General features: G+C 42.4%; 1 protein-coding gene across 2 annotated transcripts; it reads right to left on the bottom strand.

Moving 5' to 3' along the window:
* Window positions 1-567: 567 nt before the first annotated feature.
* rfx5 (regulatory factor X, 5) lies at window positions 568-21,921 on the bottom strand. Of its 2 annotated transcripts, none has more exons than XM_057827587.1 (10): window positions 21,633-21,921; window positions 14,263-14,402; window positions 14,159-14,192; window positions 13,958-14,085; window positions 10,205-10,327; window positions 9,860-10,133; window positions 9,439-9,637; window positions 8,043-8,125; window positions 7,861-7,980; window positions 568-7,785 (listed from the first exon to the last, which is right to left on the bottom strand). In XM_057827587.1, the coding sequence occupies exons 2-10, from the start codon at window positions 14,367-14,369 to the stop codon at window positions 6,874-6,876; spliced, it is 1,980 nt and encodes a 659-aa protein (XP_057683570.1). In that variant the 5' UTR covers window positions 14,370-14,402; window positions 21,633-21,921; the 3' UTR covers window positions 568-6,873. The 2 variants fall into 2 exon arrangements, with proteins under 2 accessions (XP_057683570.1, XP_057683571.1); XM_057827588.1 differs by lacking the exon at window positions 21,633-21,921 and adding an exon at window positions 15,853-16,839.
* Between the last annotated feature and the right edge of the window lie 47 nt (window positions 21,922-21,968).

Raw genomic sequence — 21,968 nt, 5'->3', positions numbered from 1 at the left:
ATGGTTAATGCAGTTATTGCAATTTTGTTGTTTTAACACAATACATCGGTTCATTTACATTTCAAAAACCAGAAACCATTCGTTTACGAATGTGATTGCACTTTAGTTTACATATTTAAATGTTCAGATATTAAGATTTGAATGAGGCAAAATAACATGCTTCTTCTCTCAAATATATTGTTATAATCATTTGTTTCAGATGGACTGTAATTATTTTCTGTATAAAAATGAATTTGGTGTTCAAAAAGTCTTTCAAACATGAGTCTTGAAAAACGGGGTTGTCTTATAATCAGGGCCGTCTTATATTCGGGCCAAAACGGTATATCATATAGCAGATGAACACAGCTTTTTTTTCATCTACTTGCACATGCGGGACTAGTAACATTGCAGTTTCATTTATTTAGCTTATTTGCCATGGGAAAATACCACAGAAGACAAAGAAGGTGGACAGAGTGGAAAGGGGCGGGGTCAGCCCTTCCCGACTCGATGCGAGGGAACTGAAGTATACAAAAAAATGCATGAGGAAAATTTGAACCTCATTGTACCCAAAGTCATACAGTTGTGCAATCGCTTTCACTTTCCTGACTTTTTGGACTGTCAAATTGTCGCCACTTCAACACGGCGACTCACAACACGCCTGCTGATTGGCCACTCTCAATCCCGAGCATGTGTCAACCAATGTGAGCGAAGAATGAGGAAATCTTCAACGGACCTAACGCTGCATTTGAGGAAGGTAGGAAGTCGGACCTATGCCACTCGGTTTGTACCACTTGCGATCTCAAAGAGTTCCAAGGGAATTAAACAGAAAAGATGGCTAATCTAATGGCCAAGTTGTTTTTTTTTTTATTTTGGCCATCAAAAGACATTTTTAACCTCCAGCAAACCTAGCTCGTTGTCTTGAGCACCATTTTGTCGAGTGGCGCCAGATTGAAGCAACTCATAAAGTGACTAGGATATCCCACTTCGAGTTGCGCTTAGTGATTCAACGATGAAATGATGAACTCCAGTAATTCGATTAGAAAAAAACTTCGAATCAAATTTCGCTGCATTGAGAATTCGTTTAACTAGAGTGGCGTTGTAAAGGTTGGTTTGGAAGTGTCTGCATTTAGTTTTATTGATTTGGGTGGATACACTGCCCTCTAATGGCAACAGTGAATTTGATACAACTCATTTAACATGGCAGAATCCATCTGCTCCATGTTAAGACCAACATAAGGTACATTTTGTTTGAGCTATTGTTTTTTTATGCATTCATAGTTTAGTTTATAAGTACAATTAGCTGTTTTTTGTGGGAATATGTGTTTGAACGATTTGTTAAGAGAATTGTATAAAAAAAAAAAAAAAAGAGCATTGAAGTCAGCGGACTTTTGCTATGCAAGTTAGCCAATTGTTCTCTTGGTTGTACTTAGACTAGGGTTGCAAACAGTCCCGGATCGTGTGGGACAACCCGCAATATAGGAAGTTCCAATTGTGTGGGACAACCCGCATTCAAACAAACCCACCGTCGGTACCAATCGGAACTTCCTATGTTGCTGGTTGTCCAGCGCGATCCGGGACTGTCGACAACCTTAACTTAGATCCTAATTTATTTATATCTTTTTCATACCGTTTTTTTTTTTTTTTTTACATGACAGAGAACAATTCTGCATAGTTTGAAGAAACGCTCCAGAATTTTATTTTGTATTTGCATTTAATGCTCCTTTGAAAGTGCAATTTTAGCAAGCCTTTGTTTTAATCTCCTAAAATTTATTATGCAATGCATTAAATCCGATGACTCGATTATTCGAACTAACTGGTTGATAGAATAATTGACTACTAAAATACTGAAGCCCTACTGTGATTAAATTTTGTGGGCATGAGGTCAAAGGTCACATTGCCAAATTGAATCGATACCTGCAGTCCTTGTTACGTCAGAGGTTGGAAAACTCCAGACTTCCCACCTTCCTCGAATGCAGCATTAGTTTCACATGTAAACAGAATTAGCAATAGCGTACCGTACGAATGCTATTTTTAGACTGACCGTCGCCATCTTAACCCGGAAGTGGGTCAACATAGACACGCCCTCACATACAACGCATGTCATTACTCCTTTTTTCTGCTGGTAATCTTTCAAAGAGAACATGCCGAGTAAACAGTGCTGCCATGGAACTAGTGAAACGACTCTAGACATTACGACATATGAAGGATGTTTTTATTCATACGTTTCCCGAAGCCCCCCCAAAAAAAGAGGGAAAAAAGTGAAGAATGGATCAACTTGTGCGGATGTCAAAAGACCAGTTTAACGCCAGCAAGCTGAAGCTATTCACCTTCATATGCAGTAAACATTTTGGAGGCCATGGTCCTACAAAGGACGAAGAGGTAAGCCATTTTGATATTTTTACTTATTTTTTAGCATGGCGCCTTGCTGTGCTGTTTCTGTTTGACAATGAAAACAATTAAAATGGTATCTGACTGCCACTGTTGTTACCTTTTCTGTTGTGAAAAAAAAAAAAACTTTAATAACAAATATTAAAATTCTATACTAATGAAAAAATTAAAAGTGTTCATTGGCTGTCACTGAGTAGCATTTGCAATCGCTACACAAAAAAAATAGCAATGTAAATTACCCCCAAGAACGGTCATAGATGTAAGACAACCAGAGAATATAATATAGAAGGGAGACTAGGCATATGGTGGTAAAGGATAAATTGTTGAAACAGGAGAATTTGAGTGTCAGTGGCGTAAGCAATGCACACAAGAAAAAGGTGTCGATAAAAAAGCTACCTCTAGATCAGGTCGGCTCGTCTTTTTCAGCCCTCGACACTCAAGCCATCTCTTTAACTGAACATTTCTATGTTCTTCCACATCTTTACCAGTGAATTTGGCACCAGGGACATTATTTTCAGACAAAATTGGTAGCTTTAGCTCAGTAAACATCTCCTTCGTACACTATTTCCATGCATTTAGCATTAGGGACAAACGGGAGCTTGACCCGCTTAGCCACAATTGCTAACGTCATGAATATTAATGAGCAAAAGACGTGTTGCGTGCGGTACGCCATTAAGTCATTGGCTGCCATTGACAAGACAGCCGATCTTTTTCAAGTGGGAGGAGCAGTCGATTGTCGTCAAGGTCATTGAAAAACTACAAAATGCATTTTCTGGAGAAATTGCGTGGGGATGCTTGGCTCTGCTGGTCTGCAAACTGCCTGCGGCTACTTTATGTTGATCCTCGGACATTTTTGAGTCACTCCTTGCAGAGGCGTCACATCCCATTTGGCAAACCAGGCAATTGCCTAAGGCCCCCAGCCAGCAGGGGCCCCCAGTGGGCCAACAGATTTAGCACACGCAGCTTTACTGCACTTTCACAGCGACAAGTGTAGGAAGTATTTCAATACCTTGGGATAATTTGGCAGATTATCTAACAATTCTGTTGTCTATCCCAATCAGCACTAACCATGTCACATAGATTATACATGTTTAAGAATGTCCAAATCAGCTATTAATACCACATGATTGTTTAAAGAGTGACTCACCTAGTACTATCTGGAAAGTCCTTGCTAAGTTGTTTTACGTTGATTTTCACAGGCCACTTCATTATCCATGGGACCACTTAAATTATTTTTCCACAAAAGTCTATTAATGGGTCTATCGTATTCCTCGTCGAATACTCTATAACAGGGGTGTCCAAACGTTTTGCAAAGGGGGCCAGATTTGGTGTAGTAAAAATGTGGGGGGCCGACCTTGGCTGACGTCCTTTACGTAGAACAATATATTTAAGCAAATTTTAGCAAGCCATTCTGTGTGTCACATTGGCTTTATTATTAGAAGTGTGCGAAATTTCCGATTCTTAGATTATTCGCGATTTGGCCGTGGAAGATTCGAGAATGATTCACAAACATCCAAATTCCAATTATTGAAATATGTCAAGTAAAGCGGAAGTAAAACACACTCAGCGCGCCGCGCGGTCTTCGGGACGCAATGAGGAACGGAGCGAGAGTAGCTAAACATCATGCTTGTCATTACCCGGCCCCTCGAGTAATGCCAATGCTCAACTCACGGCTCTAGCTCAACTCATGCCGCGAGATAAAAAAAAAACAACAACATACCTGACTGCTGCCGAAAGCTGCTACAAAGTACGTCCACAATACATAATGTTAAGGTAGATATATTTATATAGGACATACAATACAGACTCAGTGGCAATAGCAGCACATGTAGAGAAAGCTAGATGCGGGCGTTAGTAAACTGCCGCCATCTTAAAGCAGTAGACTTCCCTGCAAGGCTGTTGTAGCGAACCTTCCAAGCGAACCTAATTAACTTTTTATCTAAAATAGTCCTAAATCGGTAAAATATTGACTTGAATCTATCTTTAAAATAGTTTTAAAACTTTCACATGTCGAAAGTAGACAAAAGGGAAATTATGTAATAACAGGAGCAATTTTAACAACTTTAACGGTTGATTGACAACATTAAATTAATTGAATAAATCCCACACGGCAAAACCCGCGCAAACAAATGAGCGCTAACGGGCTAACGATATAAGTTTAAAGCTTTGAGTATATTATTTATTGTTTTTAACTGTTAACTTAATACTGAAATAGTCGTTTATTTAAGCCTGCGAGGTTTTAAAAAAAATTTTTAATTTATTTTATTTTTTTACAGTTTTTGTAACTAATGTACAAAACATTAGCAGCTAATAGCGGGAGGGGGTCATCAATAATCGATTTATAATCAAATCGTAGCCTCTGAATCGTAATCGAATCGTTAGGTGCCCAAAGATTCCCACCTCTATTTATTTTATTTTAATTTTTTTAATTGATAATTTCAACAATCTCGCAACTAGCCTTTGTGGCGTTCTCTTTCGACTCTCGGGATCATGCGAAATACTGCTGCTGTGTAATTAAACTAGCTTCAAGTTGCTTCAATTTCTCGCTGCGTATCTTCCCTGTAATCTTGTCGTACATGTCAGGGTGTCTTGTTTGGTAATATCGCCTCACATTGAACTCTTTAAAAACAGTGACTGTCTCTTTGCAAATGAGGCAGACACAGTTGTTGCGTATTTTAGTGAAGAAATAGTCCAATTTCCACCTATCCTTGAAGCGTCGGCCTTTGCAGTCAACTTTGTTTTTTGTTGTTGATTGTTGCCATTTTAGAAAATTGGAAGTCAAGGGTCACACGGGGTAATGTTGCTTACAGGGCTGCTGCCTTTTAGTGGGTAAATGAGGAGAAGCATTTAATGTGTAAGCAGTACTGCTGACCAATTTAATAAATCTGTGTGCGGGCCAGACATTATTAATGGCCAGATGAAATTTGACTACGGGCCGCATTTGGCCCCCGGGCCGCACTTTGGACATGTCTGCTCAATAAGAAAAATATAACATATATGCATCTAAAATAATCCTAAACAATTTTATTAGCAATTTTAACACTCCTTTTAGCAAGGTTCCTTGGGTATGCGTACGTTCCCATAGCAACCAGTCCTGTTATTGTCCTACGTCCCAAGTGCTGCGTATTCTGGGAGCGAGAATAAGCGTAAGGTGCACATTTTGAGCAGAGGACGGCCACCTGTTAAAATGTGTGCGTCCATGAACGACTGTAAGTACATCCATACGAGTCAGTGTGAAGTGCTTAGTTTTCGCCAATTTTATGGCCCAGATGACCGCACGTGCACGCAGCGCGCACTCGCACCCCCCACCTTTGTATTCATTATACTGCGCGAGTATGTATGTGTGTCACATGACTCAGAAGGGCCCCATGTTGCCTGGGGCCCCGGGGACCCTTGCTACGCCTCTGACTCCCTGTTGATTTTTGGTGATTTAGGGGTTTCTTAGCGCATTTCTAGGTCACTTACTGTTGATTTTGGAGCATTTTAGATCACTTACTGTTGTTTTCGGGTCACAGCGGCAGTGAATGAGGTAAAATAATATTTCTTTTTGTCAATAAAGCAAGCCAGAATCGTGCTGTAAACGTGTGACATGTTTTTATTGTGTCAGTCCGCGTAGGAAAATAGATCCATCACGTCAACTTTCTCTTCACGAGCAAACCAAGGAGCCACGAGGCGAGGGAAGCAAAGGTGCCTTTTTGATGATTATTGTCAAGTTTTTTTTACAGTCGAATAAAACGTCGAGAAGAACGGGGACAAAATATAAAGTGCAAACAAGAAACAACGCAAATACACCAAAAGAACTTCACACAAAAACCATGCGGGGCACGAGAGAGAACTCATGGGACAACATCACCCACAAACAAGATGGCGTCACACGCACAAAACACTTGCTACAACAGTCAAAAGTCACTTCCTTATTCAAAGTGCAAGAGGACGCAAACGCGTTACCCGATTCCCGATCTTGGCGTCTTTTGATTTGGCCGACCGGGACCAAATATTACATTTTTTTCTCCAAATCCGGCCGCCCTCCCACACGGCAAAACCCGCGCAAACAAATGAGCGCTAACGGGCTAACGATATATTTTACTGCATGAGAACATTTGATGGAGGTGGTGCTCACCTTTCTGGACATTGACGTCACAGGGACGCGCCCGACGACGGCTTGTTCTGCCGGGTGACGAACCGATCGGACGGGAGGTCATGTGATCGGTATACACAAACGTACACACAAAGACGGGAGCGAATGAACAAAGAAGCACAAGTGAGTTGAGAGGTCAGCACGAAGAACCTGCCGCAGGTTCTGACCCGTAGTAAGTCAATGTCCTGTTGCGTCCCGAGAGGGACGGACGGAGGGACGGACAAGCGGAGCGGGGGAGGAGCCACAGTGTAAGTTTAGTGCAACGGGAACTCATCATCGGATCAGGCTTCATTCATCCTCCCGATTGGTTTCCAATCTGGGATTTCCACCTGGGGGTGGGGCTTTGAGGTAAAAAAAGGAGCTGGCCTCTAGGGACTGTCCGCAGGCTCCTCCTCCTTACTGATCTGAGAGGAAGATGGTTTGTTGACGTCCAACGGTTTGATGGTGACATCCGCGTCGCCGCAGTCGCGTTGCATTCTGGGAGCTGCCAGAGGAGGGTTGTTGTTCTTGTTGTTGTTGGGACGGGGCGCCTTCTGGATAACCTCTACCATGGGCGTGCGACCGGCTGCCGCTAGCTCCCAGCCGGCGTTAGTGGCGCTCTGGAAGAGCAGCAGCGGTCGGGGCCGGTGGTCAGGTTCGGGAGGGGCTGAACCGTCGCCCAGTCGCCGGCGCATCGCGTCGCTGCCCGGCCTGCCGGCGTCCGGCAATGTGCTTAGGAGGAGGCTCGGCGGCTCCTGGATGAGCAACTCCAGCACCGGTTGCGCGGCGGACGAAGAGGGGGACGCCTTCTGGATGACGCCGCCCGTCACCGAGGTGATGACTTGGCCGTGGGGCGGCGGTGGCGGATGAGGGGGCGGGGCGGGCGGAGGCGAGGCGTCCTCCGGGCGGGGTTTCCTAGGCCTCCCGCGTTTCCGTTTGACAGGAGGACCCGCAGGAGCGCCTGCCGACGTGGCCTCTGGGGGCCGCTTGGCGGGACCCTCCCTTACCTTCTGGAGCACCGACGCGGGCGGGGGCGCTTTCTCCCGTTCGTATGACAAACACCCCTGGGGGACGATGACCAAGGGGAGGGGCCCGCCCTGCTGTTGGGGCAGCGTCGCCATGGCTATCACCTTTACGCCGGCGCTCGCTGCGCTGGCGCCGCCCGTTCCCGAGGCGCCGCCCGCGCCGGAAGCATCTCTGGGCACCAGAGAGGGCGGCGACGAGCGCACTGACAGCGGCGTCTTATCCGGGAGGGAACTGCGAGGAAGGATTCGTGGAAGCTGCTTCATGTACGCCTCCACCTGAAACAAACAAGCTAGCTAGTGTGAACAATCCATTTCAAAAACCCCGTACAATTGCAACTGACGGCCACGTACCGCGGGCCTCAGAGACGAGACAGCGGGAGAAGGCGGGGCCTCTAGCGACTGGGGTTTGGATACCGCCACCATCTTGTCGGATGCCAGCTTTGACGAGGTGGCGGAGTCGCCGCAGTCCCGCTGCGGTGACAGAAAGCGGTGAGAAAGGTAGTGACAGCAGCGGTGCACCGGCATTGTGCTACCTTAGGATCCGCGGGGGTGTCACCCTCGCATTTGGACGCCAGCGGGCTCTTCTTGATGACCTTATGAGGCTTGGCGGGACCTCCTGAAACACGCAAACGGGTTTCACGGGCGATACATTTGGGAACAAGATGCAAAGGCTGTGCAATACTTACTAGCTACGTGCAATATTCAATGCCTCACTGTAAACTTCTGCAACGTAACTTCGATTCACACATTTTCTATGCGCAGTACTTATTTACAAGCAGTGTTGTTAATCTTACTGAAAAAAAGTAATTAATTATAGTTACAAATTACTTCTCCCAAAAAGTAATTGCGTTATTAACTCAATTACCTGAATGTAAGAGTAATTAGTTACTTGGCAAAGTAATTGGTGATGATTACTTTTTTTTTTTTCCTCCAAAAAAAAAACAAAAAAAAACATTGGCCACACTATGTGAAGTTTTTTGTGAAGGTTTTTGGTACAATTGGCCCGAGCCCAATTCTTTACCCTAATTTACCCTTTACCCTGAATCAACTGTTAAAAGTTGTTAAAATTGCTCCCATTATTGCATTAGTTCCCTTCTCTCTACTTTCGACATATGAAAATTTTAAAACTGTTTCATCATTTAAAGATAGATTCAAGTCAAGATTTTGCCGATTTAGAAGTATTTTAGATAAAAAGTTACTTAGGTTCGCTAGGAAGGTTCTCTACAACAGAGCCGTCCTAAAAAGTCTACTGCTTTAAGATGGCGGCTGTCTACTAACTCATTTAGTGCCATGTCTGTCATTTGCATCTAGTTATATCTATGTACAGTACATGTGATATCTACCATGTCTACCATGTCTACCATAACATGCGGGCGTAGTTTGTACTAGCTATCGGCTACAACATGTATTATTGGAGCTACCTAGCATCGCGTTTGCTCGGCGTCACAACTTTCTTGCCTCCTCCCTACTCCTGCTCTGCCGTCTCGGTGAGTCCGTCTCCCTCAGACTTTTCGACCAATATAGTAACGCATAGTAACGCATGCCTTTCCGTCCTCAGTAACGGTAACGGCGTTGCCAAGATGAGAAAAGTAATTAATTAGATTACCCACTACTGAAAAAAATAACGCCGTTAGTAACGCCGTTATATTGTAACGCCGTTATTAACAACACTGTTTACAAGCAATATTAATCTACAATATTCAATGCCTTCACTGTCAACCGCTGCTACTTCACTTGAATTATTTGCACTGCCCTGACATTGGACTATCTCATACATATTTTATACTATTTAGATTTTATACTTTTATTCTTGCAAGCCACTTTCGAGATTTTTTTTACTTGTCCTGCACTGTAAAGGGAGATGCTCCACAATTTCATTGTACAACCGTATTATGACAATAAAGGGCTATTCTACTGTATTCTGCTTACCCGCTAGCGCTGCCGACGCCACGAGCTCGGCTTGGCTGCATCGAGGGTTGACAATGTGCTCCTGGATGAGGTAGCGAGCGATCTCCACTACTGTGTCGAAGGAACGCTTCAGGATCTTCTGCGCCCAATCGCAGATCAACTCACACGCCGCTTCCATTACTTCCTGTTTGTACGTCTGGACTAACTCAGTCAACTCCGCCTGAATGGAAAGAGAAGGAACTGTCGTCTCGAAATACCCCAAAACCTACGAGTGACCCAAAATGAAGAGAAAGTGACCCTGAAATGCCCCAGGATGTGACCCAGAATTAAAAGGTGACCCAACAGACACCCCTCGAGGTAACCTCCCTTTTTACCTCAATGCCCCAGAGCAGGAACTGACCCTTTCAGTCAAAACATCTGTCAACGGCTCCCATGTACATACCGGGTCATTCTTGAGATCCAGTTTGGGCAGGAGTGGCATGTTGAGGACTGTCTTCCTCCTGATTCCGCTGTAACAGTACGTGCCACCTGAGTAGTTAAGGAAAAGGCAACTGTACACGCTAGCTAACGTCACCGCTAACCACCAGAGGTCAGGATATTTAGACTGCCCTCTGCCTCCCAGGCGTCGCGCTTTGATGTTAGGGAAAATGTCCCGGATGACTTTGCCGAAGTTAGCGGCGCTCAGCGGCCTCTGCTGCAGGTTGTCGCAGTAGCGCCTGAAAAGTGCACTGGATACTAAGGCGGCGCGGCGATAGGGCGGCGGTACGGTCATTCCGAGCGCGCTCACTTGTAGGTTTCGTAGACGTCTTGCTTGAGCAGACACGTGTCCGAGTGCTCCTCCAGGTGGCTGCGGATCCAATTGCACGTGAGGAGTTGCTCGCACGTGTTGAACCAAGCGTCGCCGCCGCCACTACGCAAACGCACAAAGTCAATGTCACAAGGCTGCTTTCCATATGAGTGCATTGTAACAAGCCGCCTATTGTTCTCTGTCTAATAGCGATCGTTATGTTACATGGTTTTCTGCAACATTTCGAAATTGATCAGAATGCTGCGAAAAATAGCATAGTATCTGAACCTTTTGGAATTGCTCACATTTCTGCATTAAATCACCATCAAATTCACACAGATGAAAAACAGTGTCTGTTTTAACTAAAACCACCCAAACATGTATAGGTTTTCACATTTTGATGAGGATAGTATGCAAACAATGACAGAAGGGGGGAATATAAGTAGAATACAAGTAAGTGAACCATCACAATTAATATTTTGTGACCCGCCCTTTAGCAGCAATAACTTCAACCAGACGCTTCCTGTAGCTGCAGATCAGTCTGGCACATTGATCAGGACTAATCTTGGCCCATTCTTCTCTACAAAAATGCTGTAGTGCTGTCAGATTCCTGGGATGTCTGGCATGAATCACTGTCTTTTGGTCATGCCACAGCATCTCAATGGGGTTCAGATCTGGACTTTGACTTGGCCTCTTCAGAACATGTATTTTGTTTTTCTGAAACCATTCTGAAGTTCCTCTTTTTAGCATCAGCCGTCTGACGGACGGCCTCAGGTTTTCCCGCAAAACATCCTGATAAACTTTTGAATTCATTCTTCCATTAAGGACTGCAAGTTGTCCAGGCCCTGAGGTAGCAAAACAGCCCCAAATCATGATGCTCCCTCCACCATGCTTCACGGTGGGGATGAGGTGTTGATGTTGGTGAGCTGTTCCATTTTCCCTCCACACATGACGTTGTATGTTACTCCCAAACAATTCAAATATGGTTTCATCAGTCCACAAAATATTTTGCCAAAACTTCCGTGGCGTGTCCAAGTGCCTTTTTGAGAACATTAAATGAGAAACAATTTTTTTTACACAGCAGTGGCTTCCTCCGTGGAGTCCTCTCATGAACACCATTCTTGGCTATTGTTTTACATATAGTTGATGTGTGCACAGAGATATTGGACTGAGCCAGTGATTTCTGTAAGTCTTTAGCAGACACTCTAGGGTTCTTTTTTTAACCCTCTGAGTATTCTGCGCTGATCTCTTGGCGTCATCTTTGGTCCTGGGAGAGAAGCAACTGTGCCAAATTCTCCTCATTTGTAGACAACTTTTCTGACTGTTGATTGATGAGCATCCAGACTTTTAGAGATGGTTTTGTATCCGTTCAACAATCCTTGATCGCAGGTCTTCAGACAGCTCTTTTGGCCGAGCCATGATGAACATCAGACAATGCTTCTCATTAAGACAATTCTTACCAGGTGGGTTCTATAGTGGGCAGGGCAGCTTTAAACCCCTCATCAGTGATTGGGCACACACCGGACTTAAATTCTTTGGTTTCAATTGCTCTTTAAGTCTCCTTAGGCAGAAGGTTCACTTACTTATTTGTCCCCCTTCTGTCATTGTTTGCATGCTATCCTTATTAAAGTATGAAAGCCTATAAAATGTTTGGGTGATTTTAGTTAAAGCAGACACCGTTTTTACATCTGTGTGATTTTGGCAAAGATCACATTTGATGGCGATTTTATGTAGAAATGTGAGAAATTCCAAAAGGCTCCGATACTTTTCCATACCACTGTAAATAAGCTACAGCTCTACTTCGCAGATTTTGATTATCGCAGGGGTGGGCGTCCCCATTAACCGTGAAAAATAAGGGATCACTGTAATACATATCTTCACTTAATGTTACGAGAAAAAAGTTGTTCTATTATGTGTCTTTGCGTGATATTACGAGCAGAGGTGGGTAGAACAGCCAAAAATTTGACTTAGGTAAGAGTAGCGTTACTTCAAAAATAATATTACTCAAGTAGTCATCCAAAAATGTACTCAAGCACCAGTGAAAAGTATTTAATGAAAAGAATACTTAAGTAATGAGTAACATTGTGAGTAACTGCTTACTATGTCCGATTTTTTTTAAAAACAATGGTATTTCTTTTCTCAGCACAAAGTTATCAATATAAACTTATTATTATACTGTACTATAACCTATTACATGATGACATCAAGTCAAAAAAATACTGTACCAAAAAAAAATCATTCCGACAAGAGAAAAAAAAGTACATAAATGAAGCATCATTCATCCAAAGAGCATGTGTGCCCTCTAGTGGAGAGAAAAAAATATTATTACTATTATAAAATTAGAAGGCTCATATTTCCAGTTTTCCGTGGTCGATCGGTACCAAATAAAAATTGGGCGAGAGTTCAAAATCCGCGCTCCATGTCAAATACCTAATTTTTTACAGTGCTTTAAAGACACCACGTTATTGAACAGGCTGGCGTGAAATGTCATGACTAGGGCCGCCCAAAGTAGCGGAGTAAGAGTAACGTTTTTCTCAAAAAGTTACTCAAGTAAATGTAACGAAGTAAATTTAATGCATTACTACCCACCTCTGATCACGGGAAAAAAGTCTATTACGTATCTACTAGGGCTGTCAAACAATTAAAATGTTTAATCGAGTTAATCACAGCTTAAAAATTAAATAATTGTAATTAATCGCTATTCAAACCATCTCTAAAATATGCGGGTATATTTGTGGGTACAAGTTATAGTAATTTCATATTAAAACCCCTCTTAATGTTTTCGTTTAAATAACATATGTAAAATTTTCAATCAAAAAATAAATTAATAGCTCGCCATTGTTGACATCGACGAGCGGGACGTCACATGGGGTCTTTAGCTACGCAAGGTAGTGATTGAAATACACCACAAGGTGTCAATGGCAAGTTTTAAATCAATTAGAGATCTAGCCAATGAGTGTGTTTTGCCCCGCGACTGAAGCCGTAGTTCCCGGGTTCATTGTACCTTACGTTCATTTGAGTGTTGACTTCACAACGTACGACACCTCTGATAGTTTGCATATTGTGACTAAATATTGTCATCTAGTGTATTTGTTGAGCTAAATGAAATGTTTGAACAAAGTCTGAGTAAGTTTTATGTGTATTTTGCATAGCTATTTTGATTGGGAAAGCCAGCTCTCTTTGCATTGAGCGCTTTTCTTTTTGTGAATTTTTTTTTTTTTTTGAGAGACAGAATATTATTTTGGTTGTGCTTTCACTAAATGATACTGTAGCGACTTAACTGTTCCACCCAAATGCATGATGTGAAGTTGGGCAACCATGACTGTCAGTGGTGGCTGCAAATGGTATATGTTCTGCGTTGCGTTCAATAAAGCTTGTTAAGAAAAAGATCATCTCCTGTCATGCTTCCCCACGTCGCTTGCCACAATAGTTATGTTTGTTGTGAAAGAGTTTCCAAAGCTTATGCCAATAAAAGGCGCGGTCCAATGAACACCTGTGTCCACTCGCATCGCTCTGCCTATTAGCTCTCAATGTGCAAAAAGACGGCGTCTCTGTAATCTGTTTGAGGCAGTGCATGAGCGGGTCATTCCGCACATGCGTTAAATGCGTCAAATATTTTAACTGTATTAATTTTAAAAAATTAACTACCGCCCGTTAATGCGATAAATTTTACAGCACTGGTATCTACATTATATTACGAGGAAAAAGTCAAATTATTTCTGGGGTGAGGCAGAAAGAGCGTCGGCAACGGACCTCTTGTCGCCGGAGGGCGGGGCAGAAGTCGCGTCGGCGGCGAACCTCTTGTCGCCGGCGCCGAGGCCCGACGGCAGCTGGAGGTACAAGTACAGCTTGTCATTGTCGGAGAAGCGTTGAACATCTTGCTGTCGGAGAAAAATCAGAAATGACGTCATCCACGGTCATTTTCACCTATTTGCGGCTAACTGCCATTCTCACCAGGATCTGGTCCACTTTGCTTTGGACGTTCTTCCTGCAACAGAAGAGGAAAAAGAAATGAGACCAAATGTCGCTGTTGTTCGGTCACGGGCGAGGAGACGTACGAGATGTTGGTCTTGAGCTTCTGCAGCAGCGCGCTTGGCTCGGCGTCGCCGTCGCTCGTGTCGCCCTCCTCGCTGCCGGGCGCCCGCTGCCGCCGCTCCTCCGACATGGCCACCCGCTAAGTGGCCCGCGCCACCGACATCTGGATTTGCATCGGGGCAAAAATAGTCGAATGGATTGGTCACCATTCAACGACAGGAAAAAAAAAAGTCAAATGGGCAGGTCATCAGTTAATTTAAGAGCGCAGTCAAATTGATCAGTCGTAATGACGGAAATCCGTCTGCAGGGGGCACTAGAGGTCAATCAAGAGGTTAACGCAGATCAGCGGGGTTTGGTGCTCAACTGGTCTCTATAGAGAATAGTATCACCTAGGGATGTCCTGATCTGATCGCGCCGTTTTTCAGATGGTCGGAATCGGGTGAAAAGGATCGGGTATTTAATTAAAAGAATACTGTATATTTATGTTTTCTGCTTCATGCTCGTAAAGCGCCACAACGTCTAACCCTCCCTCCTGCTAAGCAGTGAGGCCAAACTGTTTTTCTTGGTCACCAGTGCAGCTAGCGTTTGGTACCTAAAGGGTATGAAAACGCAAAGGGGGTGTGAGACATCAATAGAACCGTTATGTGGCAAGATAACAAATATTGATAAAGTTAACAAAAAAATCAATGACATTAATGAGCAATTATCGAAAATAGATCGAAAATGACGAACATTTCCGGAAGTGTTCCGGAAACAGCCGAATGGGGCGGAGAGGTCATAACAAGGAAACAAAAGGTCGAGGCAGGTGCCATCGTTGTTTATCGACGAGAGAGTTGCGTTCGTGTTTTATCAAAAAATTGCTAAAATGGTTCAAACCTGTCATGCTATGTGGTTTACAAATAGCCATTTGTCGCAATGTAGTACCCATGAGTTCCCGAACGCGAGAAAAAGAGCTGGACTACGCAGTCAATGAGTAAAGTTCGTCAGTGCTAAGAGGGCTAATTTTGCAATTTTACAGGGAAACGGGAACCTGACGAGCCAGAAGATGTGCCTACAACTTCAAAGAAAACAAAATGTATGCTACTTCCCAATCACTAAAGACCCACGAACTGCAAAGGAGTGAATTCGTGACCCGTATGTGAATAAATCGAGTAATTCGAGCATGTCTGCGGAACAGGAATATCAGCTTGTAGACATCGCAAATCACGGCGACTTAACGTACATTTGAGACAACAACTCTACCGAAGTTCTGGATTAAAGTCATTTCGGAATATCCCGACATCGCTAGGAGCAAGCTGAAAACTGTGCTACAATTTCCAACATCGTGTATTTGTGATGCTAGCTTCTCTCACTCTCCCATCTCGGGACCATCTCGTCTCAACGTAACAAACTCAGCCCTCCCACTGATTCAGCGGGTGAGTTGTATTTTTTCCCTGCACTTAACACGACGGGGCTAAAAACAAATGCTATTTTATATTTGCTGTATTTTTCTGCCGCACATTGCCGGTGTTCTGACAAAGTTGGCATGCGCGTAACGTTAAAAAGGACCGCGAATGCAGCGATTCCTAAGTACACACTACAAACTTTCTTTAAAGAAAGGAATATTAACTTACGTTTGCCATGTTTGGCGCACACAACAACTTCGCCGTGTCGTTAAGCGTTAATTTACGCCATTTCCGTGTTGCACATGTATGTTTGTGATGTAAATAGTTTTTTAGCACCATTGGATAACATTGAGAGTCCAACTGAATATAAAAGTGGGACACCGGTCCGTGAAAAAAAGACCCAAATCACACCGGTCCGTGGTGCAAAAAAGGTTGGGGACCCCTGCTCTAATCCCATTCATATTTGTGTCGGTTGGCAGAGCGAAACCGATGATAGCATATTAAATGATAATTATTCTATACATTACTTTATTTTGCGGTCACGGTGTATCAGCTTCACAAAAAGAAATGCAAAACATACCATTTGGTGTTTCCCAAACGAACTGTTGTCGGGGTTTCATCAGTGTGATTGCTCCCCTCAATGATCCTTTCATTAGGCTGCATTGGCTTTCGTTTGGGCTCAAATTGATAACCCAAAACACCAAAGATAGGGTCATAACTCTCCTCGTCACCATTAGAAGAATGTTCGTTACGTCGGATTCGTCGCTGCAAATAGAAACAAAATTGTCCGCCATCGTCGCCGCCATTCAGTACTAAGCACTGAGCCGGCTGTTTCCCGAAAGTGACGTCACGCACACAATATGCTAGATTTCCGGCATCTCGGGGGCGGGTCCTTTTAGCTTGACAATCGACCTAATTTCTATCATTTTCTTGGTGTTGCGATGTGTGTAATTACACGAAGTGGCATGATATGAATTCAAAAGGCATGCATTGATGGATAAATGATGGAATATTAGCATTTCCCCAGGTGTTGTCATACCCTTTAAAGTTAATGATGATTGACGGGTTTATAGCCTTGATCTGGTCAGAGAAGACTCTGTAGCTCTATGGTCAAAGGCACAAATGTAATAAACTTGCAGCCCAGTCTGAAGTGTGCTGTGCCAACTTGAGAGTCTGTTCTCGGCAGCGTGAGTGAATTTGACTGGATTCACTCATATGAATTACAGTCCCTGACAAACGTCTTGTCGCTTATCCATTTTGTAGAAACAATTGCTAATAACCTGACTTTTGTTATTCAATTGGTCCAGAAATGGCTCATATGAAAGCTAAGACCTTCCCAAATGATATTGAATGTACAAAAATATATTTGTTTCACTGAAAAAAGATTTATCATTTAATTAAGACATAAAGGTCAAATTTTGGCAAGACAAACATTTTGTCGCCTACAGAAAGTAGTGTGAATATTGAACAAAAAATGTACTTCAAATTCAAAAATATGTTACATAACATAAGCGGATTAAGTAGTGGTGCTGTTAGATCCATATTCAATAGTTTGTATGACTTCCATGGGTTTGAAGAAGAGCTGTCCCGACTAGTCAACATTGTTGATGTCATCGATGACGTAAATCCGTCGACGAGCACAACATCCCGTCGACAGTTAATGAAGGGTTAAAAAAAAATATGTGTGGAAAGTTCAGAATGTCGGACGCTTGGTATGAAAGCGGGGAATTTGGCACAAAGCCAAAAAAGCGCACCAGAGAGTCCAAAGCATTGACTTATTTTTAAAGAAACAAAAGAGGGTACACTGTTGTGTCCTGTCTCTTCAATGCCAAGCTTGGCTGCACGTCGGCCGTGAATGATAACGACGCGAGATTGTAAGTCCATCTAACTAACTAATGACATGTTTTATTGAAGTTGCTAAGCCTGTCGCGATATGCAAGGAGTCCATTTATCGCATGGTAAATAAAAATGAGGGCGGTCATTTTCACGGCTGCGTTATATCGCTGCGCGCGCGTGCATACATTTGTGCGTGCGTGCTGAGATGGCATATGAGACTCCAGTTCTTTTCTGTCATCAACACGCTGTAGAATTAAAGTTCAGACATACAAAATAAGAAAACACCTCTATATTAAACACTTTATAACATTAGCATTGCTACATTGAGGTGAATGGGAAAAAAGACGACCTACTTTAGCCGGCTATGAAACAGGCAGCCTTCTCCAAAACTTGCAGTTAAAAGGTGAAACTTCAAACATGAAAAATCGCTGGTTAACAGCATTTGCAAAAGGAAAAAAAACTATTAATGACGACACATGCAATGACAAAAAGTTTTTTTTTTTTGCAGAATGTAAAGCATAAGTTAGCGGTTTAGCGAGTGTACTTCCGGTGAACATTTCAAAATAAAAGCATGTCATGTTTGTCATATAAATAACGATTTCTGGAGTTAATCCCACATACTTCAGATTCTACACTAAGAATTCCTTTAAAATGACACCCTTTATGAAAAGTCTGATTGGCAATGAACAATTATTTTAATACTATAATATATAGTACTACATTATACTATAATATTAATGCTGGGTATTTTTTTAAGAATTGTTTTGAATCATGTTGGAAAGGTGAAGTCAGTGTTCTGAATCTGTTTACATTCCATTCTTTTGCTCAAGTTAATTCTATCAGCATTTGAACTGATTGTTTGTGATGTATTATTGTTATTTATCTTTTTATTTGTACTTTAATAAAGAATTTAAGTGCTCCAAAATGTTTTTGTGAATTGATAAGCATCAACAAAAATTTCATTGCTAAATTGGTAAAAAAAAAAAAAAAATTGTGAATTGATGAGTGTCAACAAAAATTTCATTGCTAAATTAGTAAAAAAAAAAAAAAAAAATTTAAAGATTAGTCGACTAATCGTAAAAATAGTCGGCTGATTAATCGGGAGAAAATTAGTCGACTAATCGTAAAAATAGTCGGCTGATTAATCGGGAGAAAATTAGTCGTTTGGGACAGCCCTAGTTTGAAGGACTGCATCCATGCGGTTCGGCAAGGATTCATACAATTTGTTGATGAAATCATCAGGAACATCAAAGAAGGCAGTCTTGCATGCCTCCCAGAGTTCATCAACATTCTTGGGTTTCGTCTTCCATGCTTCCTCTTTCATCCTGTTCATGTCTGGTAACTGGGGTGGCCAGTCCTGGAGCATCTTGATCTTCTTTGCCTTGAGGAACTTTGAGGTAGAGATTGAAGTATGCGATGGAGCACCATCCTGCTGCAGAATTTGTCCCTTTTTTATAGGTATGTAAGAGGCAGCTAAGATTTGTTGCTATTTTGTGGCAAAAGGTGGATTTTTCAGATGAAACTTCCATTGAATTACACCACAGTCGCCAGAAATATTGCAGTAGACCTACTGGAGCCCACATGGATCAGAGATTCACTCAGCCAACAGTATAGTTTGGTGGTGGCAAAATCATGGTTACATCCAGTATGGGTTGTGCGAGAGATCTGCAGGGTGTATGCAACATAAATAGTCTGAGCATGAGCATGGAAGACGAAACCCAAGAATGTTGATGAACTCTGGGAGGCATGCAAGACTGCTTTCTTTGATGTTCCTGATGAGTTCATCAATAAATTGTATGAATCATTGCTGAAGCGCATGGACGTCATCGATGACGTCAACAATGTCGACTAGTCGGGACAGCTCTACTTCAAGCCCATGGAAGTCATACAAACTATTAAATTTGTATCTCACAGCACCACTACTTAATTCACTTATGTTATGTAACATATTTTTGTATTTGAAGTACATTTTTTGTTCAATTTTCACACTACTTTCTGTAGGCGACATAACTTTTGTCTTGCCAAAATTTGACATTTATGTCTTCATTAAATGATAAATCTTTTTTTCAGGGAAACAAATATATTTTTGTACAATCAACATCATTTGGGAGGGTCTTAGCTTTCATATGAGCCATTTCTGAAACCAATTGACTAATTAAAAGTAAATTTATTCGCAATTGTTTCTACAAAATGGATAAGCGACAAGACTTTTGTCAGGGACTGTATATGAATGTCATGCAGAGTGATTAACCGTATGGCGTTAAAGTTGATCCATTGAAAAATGTGGGTGCTGGTGCGCCTTAAGAAAAAAGTTAGGCGCACCAGTGAAACCAATGCAAAAAGTAAGTGTGGAGCCTTGGCAATATATATCGGGATGTTAATTTTTTCCCAATATCGTTCTGGCCTATCGCAAACAGAGCTATTCAATTATCTGGTGAAAATTGTTTCAGTTTTAATATCGCAATATATCGCAAACCCCCCAAAAATTGCAATAATAATTTTTTCCAATATAGTTCAGGCCTAATTTATATATTTTTTTAGTGCTCGATAAAATGCCCATTCTTGCTGTTCATTTTTACCTCTGTGTCAATGTTGTTTTCATCAACGATGACGATAACGAAAATAATTTGTCCACGAACGTTTTTTTATGATGATGACGAGACAATAACAAGTAAAAACTAAAACATAACGAGATGAATGCCAGTTTTTGTCTGACGAGACGAGACAAAGGTCATGTCCACATGTAACAGGATATTTGGCAAAAAGAAGACATTTTTCTACGGTTTGGCCTATCATCCACACGCGCATTTAAACCAGGGTTCTTAAGAATGACGGGGAAAGTGAAGAGATGCAAATTCTGCTTTTGTGGCGTCAACATGTGGACCTTGATAACCGAAGATTTAACTGGAAACGTCACTGACCGCAACAAACTTTGTCCTCAGGTCACATCAAGAGGTCTTTTTATTCATATTTGACTTAAACAGCATTACTCTTGCAAATAGATATTAGAAGGTTAATTGCTCGCAGCGAGGATAAATAAGCAAAGAGGAATGAGAGAGGTAAGTTAGGTAACCCACCTAGACAACATAAACCACTTTTAGGTCACAAACTACCACTTGAGAAACTGATGAATTACATAGGTTACAGTGACATTTTCCCATTTCTGTCCAGACAAAGTAGGGCAGCAGAGTATAGAAGAGGTGAAGGAGAGATGGAAGTTGATGTGCATGAGCAGAGGTGAACTGACTATTAACAAGGGATGTTCCCATTTTTAATACCGATGGCTGCAAAGCAAAAAACTCACTTTTTACAGAAACTTGTATTTGGGTTTGATTATATATGGTTTATAGCAATATTTCTGACTTTTGTAAATGAGAGATAAGTGCTAAAAAAAAATTTGGTCGCTCGCCAGTGCCGCAGTATTGCGTTAGGTCTAGTGACACCCCTGACAAAGTCAAATTAACTGGTCACCAGTCAAAATTGGCGAAAAGATAGTCAATTGGACTGGTCGCCTGTTAATCACAGCACACATAATCGAACTGACAGGTCGCCAGGTGGGCCAAATGACAAACAACCATTCTCAATTATTTAGTCTTGAATGAAGCGAACATGTTTTACGGATGGGGACAAATAACACACACGCTTCGAGGGGACATGACTGAATGAACACGCACAACCCATTTAATTTTGGGGGAGTTAAACAGGCGATAAAAGCAAAGTGAGCGTCCACCGCCAGTGGGACAAGGCGGCATCCACTTGCAGGTTGCAGCTTAGCCGGTCGGCCGCAATGTGCCTGTCACTTTCTGTTGAGCCCGTTAGCCGCGGGCTAATCGGCTAGCCGTCACGTCACGATAAACTCGCAGACACCGCGACGAACATCCTTGCAATCCCAATCGTCAAACGCACCCATTTAAAAACACAATGATGACCAAATACGGAGTTTTGACATAAACGCGCGCCAAAATCTCCTTCTGCCACAAGCTAACTAGCCTAGCTCGTGGCTATCAAATAGCACGAGCTAGCAAGCGACGAAACGTGCCAAACCCTCGCTTTTGGACGTCTTTGGACTTAGGAATTGTTCCCGAAGACGGCCAGTGATTCGTGTTGGTAACTGGCGATACATTTTCTAGCTAGCGTTGGAGTTAGCATTTTAAAAAAGAAAAGGAAAGTACCTGAGCCGAGATACAGCAAAAAAGCCCGTGAGATTTTTTTGTGATTGGACAACTCTGTCATGTCTGCCTGACTACAAAGAGCGCATCCGTTCCCATTGGTGGATTGCCGTTAACCTGCCCGGATACCCGAATGTGATTACATGTCATTGGATAACGCGCTAAATATATTTGATGGAGATTATTTGGATTGGATGACGTCGTCTGGTCTGCCCAGTTACGAGACAGATGATTGAGTCTCGCCAATTCAGCGTGGCAACAACCTGTCACGTCATAATAATAATAATAATAATAATAATAATGATATAGTCACAAATATAGTCATATAGCAATCACATA

The sequence above is a fragment of the Corythoichthys intestinalis genome, chromosome 22 (genome assembly GCF_030265065.1).
Source record: "Corythoichthys intestinalis isolate RoL2023-P3 chromosome 22, ASM3026506v1, whole genome shotgun sequence".
NCBI lineage: Eukaryota > Metazoa > Chordata > Actinopteri > Syngnathiformes > Syngnathidae > Corythoichthys > Corythoichthys intestinalis.
Note: the sequence above shows the minus strand (reverse complement) of the source record. Positions and strands in the feature narration are given on the sequence as shown.